At 45.4% G+C, this 13,985-nt stretch overlaps 1 protein-coding gene across 1 annotated transcript; it reads right to left on the bottom strand.

Annotated features, from left to right (window-relative positions):
• Window positions 1–1,702: 1,702 nt before the first annotated feature.
• Window positions 1,703–5,871, bottom strand: egr1 (early growth response 1). Its single transcript, XM_049585390.1, has 2 exons — window positions 5,161–5,871; window positions 1,703–4,294 (listed from the first exon to the last, which is right to left on the bottom strand). Exons 1-2 carry the CDS (start codon window positions 5,369–5,371, stop codon window positions 2,982–2,984), a joined length of 1,524 nt encoding a protein of 507 aa, XP_049441347.1. The 5' UTR covers window positions 5,372–5,871; the 3' UTR covers window positions 1,703–2,981.
• Between the last annotated feature and the right edge of the window lie 8,114 nt (window positions 5,872–13,985).

Genomic DNA, 13,985 nt, shown 5'->3' with positions numbered 1-13,985 from the left:
TGAACCATTGTTACCTTCCGTTGCTATTTTTTGCTGCCTTTGCTGTATCATTTGGGAGTGCTTACACGTACTCAAGCAGACATGCACCCAAGGCATAGATTTTGTTTTAAAGTTGGGTGGGACACAGATGAAATGGGGGGTTTGTGGGTGCTAGAAAATTTGAGCATCAAACACTTTGTGTCCTGTATTCTGGTGAATTTTCATCCACCAATTTTTGCCTTTTCTGCATCAATTAATGCTGTAAATTTCTAATTTTGTCAGAGCAAAAGCTCCTCTGTTGGGACATGTCCTCTGTGTCGCCCCTGAAATTTACACCTATGCATACACCTGCAAACTGTGTCAGCAGATGAGAGGGTTGTTGTCCAGGTAGATTGTTTCACGGGGACGCTGAGCTTTAACCAAGGAAACGCAGAGCGGAACAACGGCTGTCTACACGGCAAATTTCACACAATTACAACCTGAAACATCTCCGCAGCAGCATGCAGACACACAGCAGGAAACAACTACATTAGTCGGAGCCTATAGACAGTCACTGTGTATATGGCACACAAATGCCTGCATACATGTGCGCACAAACACACACACCTCATCAGGCCCAATTTAGAAAGTCAATTTGGGATCAGGAGACCAATTATCTTAATTATTTTCCTTTTCCCTCCATCACATTCTTCTACTTGTTTTCCTGCTTTCTATTTTAGCTGTGTTTGCATTTGTGAGTATTTTGGTTTAGTGCATTTCACAACACAAAATTACTCCAAAGCTCCGAGAGGAAAAAAAAGGAGGGTTCTTGTCTACATGGGCTTAAAAAAACCAAGCTGTTTTATTTTCATACTCAAACATGTAGCAAGAATTTCTTGCCTAGGGAACAGTGGCAGATGAATAATGACGGTGCAAAGAGGCTGTTATTATATTCTGCTTGAAAAACCAAAAGAAACAGCGGTTAAACCTTCAGGGCCAGTCTGCTCAGCTGCACCCGTGCAACAATTCAGCCTAACCTACACAGATATTGCCCAATTGTGTGTTACAGCTCATTCGCTACGGGGTGACAGCATCTCGCCAAGCACATTTGCAGAAAAGAAGGTAATTATCATGTGATGGATTTCACCTGCGCTCTGTGAAAATAACCCCGTGCATGTCTAAGCACAGTCGGTTTAAAATATCCCTCTCAAAAAAAAAAAAAAAAAAAGAAAGAAAAATTTTCCAACAGCTTACAGAAGAGGAGGGTTTTTGCCTAAAGATTAAATTGCTGGAAGTCTGTGCACTCAACAGTAAGGGCCAGTGTGTATCATAAAATCTAAAATGAAATGGAAATTGAGATAAGCTTAATATCTTCAAGAGCATGTTGGATCTAGATAAGAATTCCTCATCTTCAGTGTTTATAGGCATGGGAGTCATGCGTTAACGTTATCATTAATACAGGGTTCAGTTGGAGAACAGTGATTGAAACGGAGGGTTTCTATAAGATCATGCTGTGCACATTCTCCTCAAATGAAAGGATGGCTCTCTGTGATGTGAAGTCGTGGTTTAAATCCACTGATAATCTGCATACAATTAACATATACGATGATGGGATATGATGTGCATGTATGAGGGATGTACATGATGAAATGAAGGGGTCAGATGTAATGTATGAAATGGTTTGAAGCACCAATGGAAATGTTTGAAAACGCAGAAGTCGGACAATAAAGCATGAGAACAGATATACATATATATTCATATTTTTATTTATATTTCATTTCTGGGAGGATATCTTGTACACCAAATATCCCATTGGCAGTTAAGCGCATTCAATGTGTTTAGAAGCCAGAAACAGTCACTTGTTTTAACAAACACAAATACAAAATAAAGATAACCACAAAATAATGAACTGCATGTATATAACATACAAAAGAATCCCATGCCTACTCAGTAGGTAACTTCAACATTCCAGCTCTTGAAGATGTGGATATTTACACTTAAGTTTTACAAAAATATACTTTATAGTTTTTCTCCTTTTTTGCTTACATTCTAATGAAATGAAGCGGTGCCCTCGTAGCTCGTCCCTTTTCCTCCCTCTGAGTATGACTTACATTCTGTAACAAAAATATTCCCTCAACCCTTAAGGCGAGATGCAGTGCATCCTCTCTCGCGCGCAGCCGAGTCACAACATCAGCAAGGCTTCACAAAAAGGCACCAAATAACGGGAGCGTTTGTCTTGTTTAGTTTTTTTTTTTCCTTTTTTGAATGTTTTTTTTTCTTTTCTCTATTTTTCCATATAACCAAGCGATATGTCACATGTGAGAAAGAGAGAAAGAGATAGTACCAGTGGATGATATTTACAAACAGAAACTAACATCACTCTTACTCATGCTTGAATACTTAAGTGCTTTTTTTCAAACAATGTCAAAACGTATCACAGCATCATCACTACATAATAGAGAAAGTATGTAGAAAATATGGCCCTGCTCACTTCAAATAATACAATGCAAATATGCAAATAATTTTTCACATCAATGGTACCAAAGAATGATAAAAACGAAACATGGCACATGTACAATATACATATATGGTAGCTTATGTATATCATTCAATGTCTTTTACTGTATGAGTGCCTGCAAGGGCGAATGTGCCTTAGCACCACAACTGCTGGCAATCTGTTTGTCTCTTGGTTTCTGTGTACCTAATAGTAGAGACCCGTCAGTGCTGGTTTCTACGCTCTATCTGTTGAGTCCCTTATGCATTTGAAGTGCTGCATTTGTTTTACAGAGACAGAAAGAAATCCCTTTTCATCTTCTATTGTCTTTGCCCAGTCCTTGACATGTGTCTTTTTCTCTCTTTCAGGTAAATCTCAAGATTCACCTAACACTGCACAGGGAGCAGACAGAAAAGTGCTTTTTGGAGGGGAAAACAAAGTCTTTTGATGCTGATTTCTTTCCCCTCAAAGAACCTTAAGGAAGGAGAAGTGCGGAGAGACTATAAAAAGTTTTTCTCTTTGCTCTTTCTTAGCAGATTTCGATTGTCCTTGGGGAGAGAGTGGTCTGCATGTCTGATAGCGGGGTGGGGACGGGGGAGCTGTAGATGTTGGAGGCGACTGAGGAGGGGAAGGAAGAGGCGACCTGGGACTGAAAGGTGCTGGACATGGACACCGATGGGTAGGTGGTGGCGATGGAAGGAGATGGATAGGAAGTGTGGACTGGAGAGGAGTAGCAGGAGGTGACGGGAGAGGGGTAAGAAGACACTGGAGAGGGATAGGAGGTGATTGGAGAGGGGTAGCTGGAGGCGGGTGAAGCGGCTGATACCGGTGCTGCCGTCACCACCACTGCTCCTGCCTTCTCTGCTTTCTTGTCCTTCTGCCGTAGGTGGATCTTTGTGTGCCTCTTCCTCTCGTCACTGCGGGCAAACTTGCGTCCGCAGATCTCACAGGCGAAGGGTTTCTCGCCGGTGTGAGTGCGGATGTGTGTTGTCAGGTGGTCGCTGCGGCTGAAGTTGCGCATGCAAATACGGCACTGGAAGGGTTTCTGGCCCGTGTGGATACGGATGTGACGTGTCAGCTCATCCGAACGGGAGAAGCGCCGATCGCAGGTCTCCACGGGGCAGGCGTAGGGCCTCTCGTGAGGAGGCGTCTTGCTCGGCCGGGTGGGGTACTTGCGCATGCGGCTGGGCTTAATCAGCTGAGACTGGTAGACACTTTTTAAGTCCTGGGAACCAGTCTGGGTGGCAAAGGCCTTGATGGTGGACAGAGGGGTGAGGGAGGGCTGGCTTGACTGACTCTGGAAGGGCTTTTGGTCAGGGGGCACCAGGCTGATCTCTCCCTGCTGCTGAGGGAAGAGGTAGTCAGGAATCATGGGCACAGGGAAGCTAGTGTTGCAGGTCTTGCCGTTGGGGTAGGCAGGTGGAGGGTACTGCACTGCTCCAGCCGAGCTGGGAAAAGCCTGGCCCTGGTCCGGGAAGATGTCAGAGTTGGGGCTGGAGTAGGTAGGTGCGGCTGAGTAGATGGGGTTGGGCTCGCTGTGGTGAATGGAGGAACTGAGGCTCTGAGATGAGGAGGAGGTAGAAGAGGAGGAAGTGGAGGATGGGACGGATGAAGAGGAGGACGTGGTGGTCTGTGAAGCAGCGGCGGAAGAGCTGGGGGCAATATTGCCCATCAGACCAGTAAACAGGCCCAAGATGGGCTCCGCCCAGAGGCTGTTGCTGCAGGTTGTGGCGGGCTCCAAGGTGAAGCGGCCTGTGTAGGAGATGGGGGGCAGCCTCTGGGTGGGGTAGGTCTGCTCTCCCACTGACTTCTCACAGTTGAAGGGGATATCAGGTAACGTATCTGCAGGGAGCACAGAGAAAGAGGAGACATTAATCAAACTGTCAATATCCAGAGGGAGGGAGAGGGGGAATCCTGCCAGAGCGGTGGACAGTGTGTCACCCCTCTCTTTTGAGACAGATCAGTCAGGTGCCCACGCAGAGAAACCCCCTCCAACAAAACTCTTTCCCCCTAAACTCTAAAACTGTCTCTTGCAAACCTCAACAAGAGCTGCTGTGCAAGCTTTCTACACTCACATTTTCCTCTGCTCACACTCTCTCGATCTTTCTTTCATTCTTCCTGTCTTGCACGCACACACACACACACACACACACACACACACGCACAAACGCGCACATTCTTGAAGCCCATCACAGTGCCCGAGGCAATTGATTACCGAAACTGCAGTTCAGCTTGTTTTAGGAATGCAATTTGAATTGAGCTGTAGGAGTGTCTAGAGGCATGCGGTGACTGAGCAGTGTTTGAGTCCTCCGAGAGTCGACAGGAATTCAGAGCTATCAATAAACTGATATTGAGTCAGTGTTTTTTTTTTTTAATTTCCCTCTTTCTGTTAATTTGTAGAATTTTGTTGTATGAATGTATTGTGTCAGATCAGCTAAAATTCAAATTTACTTGTAGCCTGCAATTTCACTTTCAAATTTCTCATCACAAGCCATAATGAAGCAAATTAATATAGACTTGTAACTTATGTCAGCTGTTATATGATCAGTTACTAATGTGAATTAATAAGACACAGGGAAACATAAATAATAATTAAAGTTATGCAGCTGTTTAACTCTTTTATTTGGTTTAGTGTAGCTCAGCAGATGTGCTGAATCTATAGTTCAGTTTTAGGTCAGAAGCAAAAGAGGCAAATCTCCAGATCTTACCTCCAGCAAGGTGATCGTACTGTTCTCCTGGCTCTCCGGAGCCAAAGCCTGCACCTTCGGGTGCGGAGGCGGTGAGGAAGGGGGTCCCTGCAGAGCTCAGCATCATCACCTCCTCCAGCTTGGGGTAGTTATCCATGGGGGAGTGAGGGAAGCTCAGAGGCTCTGAGATCTGCAGGGCTGGGAGGATCATCTCGGTCTTGGCTGCAGCCATCCTCTGCTGGTGCTCGAGCTGTGTTGGTGGCTGGTGAAGAGTGCAGGGAGGCTGGGTGCACGCTGGCAGAGCGGTGCCTCGCAGGTGGAGGGAATCACTTAGCCCAGCTCAGGGAGCGCTGCACACTTCTGCTGATGTCGAGGAAGATGCAGTTTTCTGTGTCGCTCCGTCTCTCTTGCTCTCCAGTTGTCCTGTTGTTTTCCTTTTTCTCTCAGAGATGAGTAAAGATCCACTTGTCTTTTCAGAAAAAATCAAAAGTGTCCTTTATACTCATTCCCTAAGATCCATCGAAATGAATCAACAGATCAAACTTGACTTTGTATCTATGTATTAAATGGCTTATCCAAGCAGGTTTTGACCCTTTTGGATGGATGTTGTTTTGAATTGACTTTGTACTTTTGTTGTGATATTTCTCAGTAAGGGAGTTCTATGTGTTTGTCTATCTATCTCTGCTCTAACAGTTGCTCTTGTGGGCTCTCAGGGCTCTCTCTGAGCTGAGAGGTTTCCCCGCTCCTTTTATACCCTCTTGCCGTGACGTAGATGTCCATATTTGGAGCGGAGGAAGCCCATATTTAGGCACTGCAGTGGAGGACACATGACGCTGGCCTGGGGGGAAAGCAGAGAGGAGAGACTTTATATTAAGCTCTCGCAGTAAATTGCGAAGACAACGCCGCTCTTCCTCTGTCCCGAATCAATGTATCTTCATAGCAGAACAGCTCCGTGAGACAGCAGCATAATTCTTGCTCTCTCCCCGTCGCCCCATAGATTTGATTTGGATTTCCCATCTGTGCAGCAGGCTGCGCTGCTGCCGGAAAGCCCGGCTCCGCCGTGCCTTATAAGGTCGTGACTACATAAGGACCTATTCCGGTGGGTTTCCATTTCCCTGTCCTTATTTGGAACTTCCTGAGGCAGCGTTGATCGCTGCTTGGCAGTGAATGAGAGGCTGGAGTGCAAATCATGTCCAGCGCTCACAATAACTAATGTCAGCAGCAGACTGCTTCTCTGTTTTAAAGCAGGGCTTCAACTCAACTATTAGGCTGTGGCAGACTTTGTGCAACAGTGGGACTGCGCTACAGTTCTCATGTTAATATTTTAAACGTGAGCACCGTGCGCTTGTGCCCAAATACAAACGAAACACGTTTTAACTCTTCATGCAGCAGCTCGCTGTTTTTATGATGCACACACATCTTAAACTGAAACAAGCAAAAATAACTTAAAAGTGACCTTACCCTTTCTTTTTTTTAGGCAGGAGCATTATTTTCTCGGTGTGAAGATACACTGACATACATCAGTCTATATGCTTATTGATTATGAATAATTAACTGCCATGTTAAATCAATTTTGTCAGTCAGTGTAATATAATGTAATTTAATATAACCCACATAACATAGCAGAGTGTATTTCTAAGGCTATGAAAATATAAGGCTGTGCAAACTCTGCTGGCTGGTAGCAAACTTCCTCTAAATTAACTTTCCGTCTCTCCAGGCTGTGTCATTGATTAATGAGAACAGATAGCCGCGGATGCTGACGAGGTGCGGGGCGATCCGTCTAATTGAGGGGTGTCCCCGGCTCAATATTCGGGGAATCTCTCTGCCACTCAGCGGCCTAATGGGCCGCATTAACAACGCTGCGCACAGCTGCCAGGACGCCTGCGGGATACCGATGTTCCCCCCGGCTGCTCCAGCTTCGGCTGGCGCGCCAGCACTCCTCGGTGGATGCTGACGGGAAATCAATGTGTTTCCCTTGCTGCTGACTGGATCTATATGCGAGCAACCTCATTGGGAAACATCGTGGGCAGGACACTTTGAGGTGGCCTGGGAGAGGAAGGAGAGAAAGAGAGACAGAAGAGAGATGCTGCTGATGCGTTGGAGAGGGCAGCGCAGGTGAGACTCACCGTTCTTGAAATATCATTTGATTTAGGCTCAAAATACTGATTGCATAGCTCTTAAATCATGTTCAACTGCTCTCCACCTACAGGAGCTGGTGCCACAATGATATAATCACAGTCAGCTTAATCCAGGATAAAGTGACATTTCACTGCACTAGACAGATAGATAGATAGATAGATAGATAGATAGATAGATACAACATAATTCAGGTGCACACAGTGGGTTTTAGGTCTTTACTGGATTGCATTCTCTCCCAGGCGTTTCCCATTCAGCCTCTGGCAAATCTCTCTGTTTACCCCATTAGACTGATAGCAAAATTCTGTCATATATTATGGATGATCTGGAGCAGAGGCTCCTTCACAAAATCCAAATAAGCCTGAAGTAGAGGGCGCAGCTGGAGAATGTGTAATGTTGTTTATTCATACAGTCAGATACGTATAAACGCTCAAATCTAATCACTTTTGAAGGTATGTGGCACCGCACAGCGGTGCTGTATTTTAGGAGTAAAGCGGTGCTCCCACTGCACACACACGATCCAAAAACTTAACTTTACATTTGGTTTTTCAGCAAGGGAGATGTCACTGTGTCCCCAGACCCGAGGAAAACAAAGACCAGAAGCTCAGGGCATGATGATGGCGAGTTGCACAGGGTGACTGTAACTGTGTGGTGATGTGGTGATACCAAATCCAAACTCCTGTCTGCATCCGCCGCCACTGTCATGCATCAGTTACCAAGGTCGATAAATTTGTGGCAAAGCAAAGAAGAAAGAACAGAGAGAGCAGATGAGAGAACTCATCATCTGATGACAATGTAATAAAATCAGGTTAGGGAAAACTGTCGGAAAAGTAATAAAGTAATAAAGATGATAAACAGTTCACAGTGGCTGTTTGGGCCTCCCTTCACTCTGATGCATGGAGGGGGTGGAAGCAGATGCTGTAAGGGCAGGGGAAGGAGAATTAGTCTGTGCGTGTGAGTGTGTGTGTGGATGTAGATGTGTACATGATGTGTGCACTGTTGCATGTTTGTGTGTGTGTTTGGGTCAGCCAGTTCGTCCTCCTCGGTGTGTTCCCCATTGCTGCCCACACAAACCAGCCAGAGGAGTCCTCGCCTGATGAAACTCCAACGCTCTGCCAGCCGGCGAGAAAGAGAGGCTCTCCCTTTACCTACGCAGCCACCACACCCCTGTTCACACAAACACAAACACACCCAGCAAGAGCGCTGGTTGATATTTAATCATGCCCCAATCTGCCACAAAGAAAGGAGGAGGAAGTAGATAGGGAAGCCAAAAAAAGGAGAGAGGAGGTGGACGAGAGGAGAGGAGTTGGAACATAAAAATAAAGAGAGAGGGGAGAGAGAGAAGAAATAGAGATGTATAGATCTCGAGGAGATGGAGGCAGGTTGAGAAAAAGAGATGGTGGGAAGGAAGGGTGAGGGCGATAGAAAAATAGAAAGTGGAGAGACCGAGAGAGAATCCTCACACCCACATACTGTACGTGGGAGCAAATACCAAGCTTTATGCTGGCATTTGTCAGCAGCCAATGCCAGGCAGTCAGTCAGGGAGACAGGACAGACAGGCAGACACACAGACAGGCACTCCTGCTCCTCCGTCACACCTCCTCTCCTGGGCCGCCCACATCCACCAGTGGTGCAATCCCTCCCTATTAGCATACAGGTGTGTTCAGCCTTGTGTGCTCCCATGATAGGCGGACCAAGATTAAGAGGGTGGACGATGACAGTTACCAAAGCCTGCACGTTACATAATGTAGCAGAGAGAAAGGGGAGGAGGGAATAATGTAAGAGAGAGGACCTGGTTATTTTGGAGCACAGAATGCAGCTATCATAGTTTTATTTTGCCAAGCGGGATGGGGAGAGAGTGGTGCATTTTTAAGATGATAAAAAATGAAATCTGGCATTGATGTGTTGAGGCCTATAACACACAGGGAAAGATGATAATTAAATGGGAGAGAGGACCGGAGGCCTGATCGTCTCAGGCAGAGTGACAGGCTGAATATTAGCCCATAGCCTCACAGAGTGATGGGGAGAGGAGCAGAGAACATGATAGGAGGGTATTTGATAAATGTCATTTTTCTCCCAGCTTTTAAAGTGACGCCAGCAGGAGTGTGCGGCCTGACCTTTTACACGCAGAGTGAGTGCGCCTGGGAAAAGACAAACTGGCGCGAGAGGGATAAAAATCTGTCGGAAACGTCGAGGAAACTGGCAGTGCAGAGGGGTCACGGAAAATCTCTGGACTAATTGACATGCATGAAAAGCCAAATGGATCTAATGCGATTCTGGAAACCACCGTCGATGAAGACATCCATTACTGTATGTCTGTTTGAATACTTGACACCTCGACTCAGCGCCCCAGTCATCATAAACCTTGGCTCGCTTCTTGAAATCTAAGACAGCCCATTACAATACAATGCAGAAGATTACAGCACACCACCTGTTGCGTCGCTGAAGCAGCCAGACAGTTTTATACTCTGTTCAGAGGAGTCCAGGAATGCTGCTCTGGAATGCTGGCCTTGTGTCACTGGCGTATGGCTATGTGGGTAAGATCACAAGTTTACTGTGGGAACTGACCTACTAAAGCTTTAGGCCCCGGTGACCACGTTTAAAAAGAAATAAATCTTGCACTTCACAGTCACTGCAGGCATCTCTCCCAGTTGTATTACCCCCCAGGCTGTGGGGCAGGAAAGGTGTTCGTGTATCACAAAGAAACAGGGCCCCGGCATCGAATAGCCGCTCTATCTGCTTATCTGCCTGTTGCTGCCTCCCAAAGGTGGTAGGTGACAGAGAGACAATTACCAAACACGGCACAAAGCCCACCCCGCCGTGTCCCAGAGGACGTGTGACTCACTGAGCCCCCAGCCTGTTTGTTTGATGCTCATGACAAAGAAGCTGACCTCTGACCTTTCAGCTCCCGATGAGTCACCGGTAGCGCGCTGGAAGACGGGGCTTCCCCACACCATGTGGCGGTCACAGCACAGCGACGGGTAACATTTAAAGGTTGTCACAAAACACTTTTCTGTGTTTGTCTGAGCTGTGTATACCATAATCCGTGGGTGGCAAGACCCCAGCATGTTGACAGAGCTGATGTATTATAGGTCAGCTGTGTGTGTTACAGTTCTTTTTACAGGCCTTTCTGAAAGGGAGTACCACCTAACATAAGAATTCCAATGTGTTATTTCCAAGACCTAACTGATATTAACTGATATTTGTGAACATGAGCTGCTCTCTATCAAAGCCAGAAACTAGAGGCGCAATTCTAAAACTTTTGGTGTCGTCAAGTATAAAGTCTGGAGCTGCTCCATAGAGAATGAATCAGAGACAGATTTTGTGGACACACAAAATGAGCTTCATTATATTGTAGTGTTCTCAATTCTGAAACAAAAACATGTAGCCATGTAATCAGAACATTTCCCAAGTTGTTCTCAGTGTCATCTGTAACATCTCTCCCAATTCATTCTCTATGGAGCAGCTCCAGACTTTATACTTAATGACATCACAAATTTCAGTTGTAGCGAGAGAGTTGTTCATGTATACTAATACTTTCAGACTGTCCTAAACCACAGGAATGACTAGTATTATTTTTTAAATGGATGTAGTTCCCTTTGAACTTTTTTGGCATTTCAGAAGCGAGTGCATTAGCTTGGCAGATCAGTAGTCAATGACTATTGAAGCCACTGCTCAAAATAACATTCCTTTTTAAAATGCTATTGAATTCTCCCTGCCTAGATGAGTAGAGGCACCCATTGTGCTGTTATTGATCATGAGATGAGATGTGGCGTATTTACTTAAGTTGTTTTCATAAGCCCCTTTTACACTGCCAGATTTTCTGTGAATGTTGGGCCGTTTTGCCGGCAAGCTGCGGGCGTTTAGACACACAGAGCCGGATTGGCGAGTTGATCCAAGGTGCCCAATTTTCCGCCTCATAGGGTAGACATATTGGCGGAACCCTTTTAGTTTAAACAGACTGAGGTGGCCTTCGGCAATGGGAGGGGCTGTTGAAGACTTGTGGGAAGAGCTGTTGATGACACGGCATGTGCGAGCCACTGGCGGTGGATAAACAGGAAACAGCTGATAGCAGCTAGTAGCAAGAAGGAAACGCAAACCTGACAGACACTGTAAAGATGAGCGACTGGGGAGACAAGGAATTGCACACCCTCCTTGCCCTCGCAAACGAAGAGGCCATTAACCGTCAGATGACGTGAACGGTGAAGAACGGGCCGATTTACGATAGAATCGCCGAAGGACTGACCAGCCGCGGCTGCCCTTCCACGTCACTGTTTACGTCACACGCTGAGCTACTCATTTTGTTACTTGCTCACGCCTCCCATTGCCCCAAAAAATGCGCATTCTGTATAAACAAAAGTAGGTAGGCGGCATTTTGCTGCACTCCCGATTTAGTTTTTATACTGCCAATGCTGAAAAAAGACTGATTGGACTTTCCTGCAGATTTGCACAACTCCTATCTAAAAAGGGCTCTATAGAAGCATTTCTGCTATAAAATTGGGCTGTCTATTCAGTACAAAGACCAAATACTTTTGACAATAGCGCCACATGACCGGAGAAAACAGAGCTCTTGCTCAAGAAGCAGAAAAACTACAACTATGAGAATGCGCTGCACCACACAAAACCAATAAACTGGTAGGTAACATAATGTGAGTTTGACTCTTTTGACCCAGGAAACAATATGGTGGCCAGCTGCTAACAAGCTAATCTCAAACTACACTGAAACAGTGAGCTAAAATATGTTTCTCAAAACATCTGAGGCAAGAAATAGGTCACATAGTAACATAATCTTGGCTCATGTTTTATCAGCATTACTTAGTTTTACTGCGTACAATACAGAAAACAGTATGGCACCCACTTCCTGTTCACAGATTCTCATATCACAGCCAAACAGTGCAGGGGGTGGAGGGGCTGTCTCACTCTCTCAATCCGCCTCTATACTCTTTGTGTGTGTGCTGGTGGGCATACAAAAATGTGTGAGTAGAATCTGTATTGAGTAACAGTTTTAGAGCCAGCGAAAATCTGCCTGAGAGATTTGAGCTGAGAGATGAGCAGGGAGATCTGGCTGCTGGTAAGACTGAGGGAAGTTTACTGTAGTTCATTTACACATACTACACACATTGTTATATTACAAAGCTGGTTGAAAATCGACAAGTTTTCCTGTACCTCAAGTATGTCCATTTTACACCGCTTAATACTTCTACTCTATTTATCTCACAGCTGTGGATACTTTTCAGATGAAGGTTTTAGTTAAAAAAAAAGGTAATTATTTGTGTAGCAGAGCTTTGTTTTTTCCTCCATCCTGCCCCATTAATCATCTCACAACCCCATGAAATTTATCTTGTGACCCTTTCGAGGGGCCCGACCTCTAGATTGGTAACCACTTAACTAAACCTAACTCCTTCGCCACCTCAAAGTGACTACAAGAGTAAAGTGCTGCTAATGTAATCACAGTCTTATAATATTATCAGTTAAAGAGGCTGTTTTTCTACAGAATGAGCACTTTCGATAATTTAAAAACTAATAATACATTTGCACTTTTACGTGAGTTAGACTTGGAATGTAATATTTTTACTTGTAATGCAGTATTTTTACATTGATTTACTCAAGTCCTCAGCCGTCCAGTCCAGCACAGGTCAGACCAGAAACATTTTAAGTTTACTCCAAAGCTGCCCCGATGTTGCGCCTTGTTGCACAAAGCTCCTCATTGGCTGATTGACTGAGCTGACTAAAACCAACTGCTCTCCTCACTGCTGACGTCTTCATGTGGACGGAGAGACAGACAGGAAGAGACAAGAAGCGAGGGAGGCAGAAAGATGTGGCCTCAGCGTCCAGACTGAGCAGCAACTGGTTTGTTGTCTTTAGCGAACACGTTTGGGTGTGACTCATGCGCATACGTGCTCGGGGCAGACAGAAAACATCCAAACTCACAGACCTGTTTTTATTCTACTACAGTCTTCAGATTTTTCATCGGGAATTTAAACTTTGCTTTAGTCCACAGTCATGTGGAGCTCTGCCAGTCCACATCTGTTTATGTGGAAGAGCGGCTTTATGCAGCGTGGGTTTATTATTGCATCAGACAGACACGCCATCACCCTTGCTCACTCCTTGGCCCTTGACGTTTTTTTCAGAGAATAGCAAGAAAGGGGAGATAGTTTGGTTTTTATTTTTTCCTCTTTGAACTTAGAACTATAAACACAAAGCCTGAGCTACTGAAAATTTGGTAAACTTACCCTGAAATCACCTTCTCTCTCAAAGGATGACCTGTTTAAACCTGGTGTTATACAAACAGGCAAGGCATGCGCACATTACACACACACACACACACACACACACACACACACACACACACACACACACACACACACACACACAAACCTTTAAGTTGTTCTCCAGAGTTTATTTGAGTTTTGAGTCAGATCAGAAGTTGCCAAGACAAATAGTCTCCTTGGGTCCAATGGCCAAAGCTTTTCCCAATAACTTGGTGTGAAGTGAAAATGACAGTCAGAGAGAGGCACGTCTGCTCAGGTGAGAGTTATTTGTTTTGTAGTGTCGGAGCTGAAGTAAAGTGAAGGAGTAGAGAGGGTGAGAGGCAGAGAGATAAATGGGTAAGGAGAGATACAGAGGCAGAGGAAGTGATGGAAAGGTAGAGCCAGAAAGTGACTGAGACAGAGAGTGAAAGAGAAAGCGACTGTCGCTGGGTTGTTGAC

This window comes from Epinephelus fuscoguttatus, linkage group LG9 (assembly GCF_011397635.1).
Source record: "Epinephelus fuscoguttatus linkage group LG9, E.fuscoguttatus.final_Chr_v1".
Lineage (NCBI taxonomy): Eukaryota > Metazoa > Chordata > Actinopteri > Perciformes > Serranidae > Epinephelus > Epinephelus fuscoguttatus.
The sequence above is the reverse complement of the archived record's forward strand: the minus strand, read 5'-3'. Positions and strand labels throughout refer to the sequence as shown.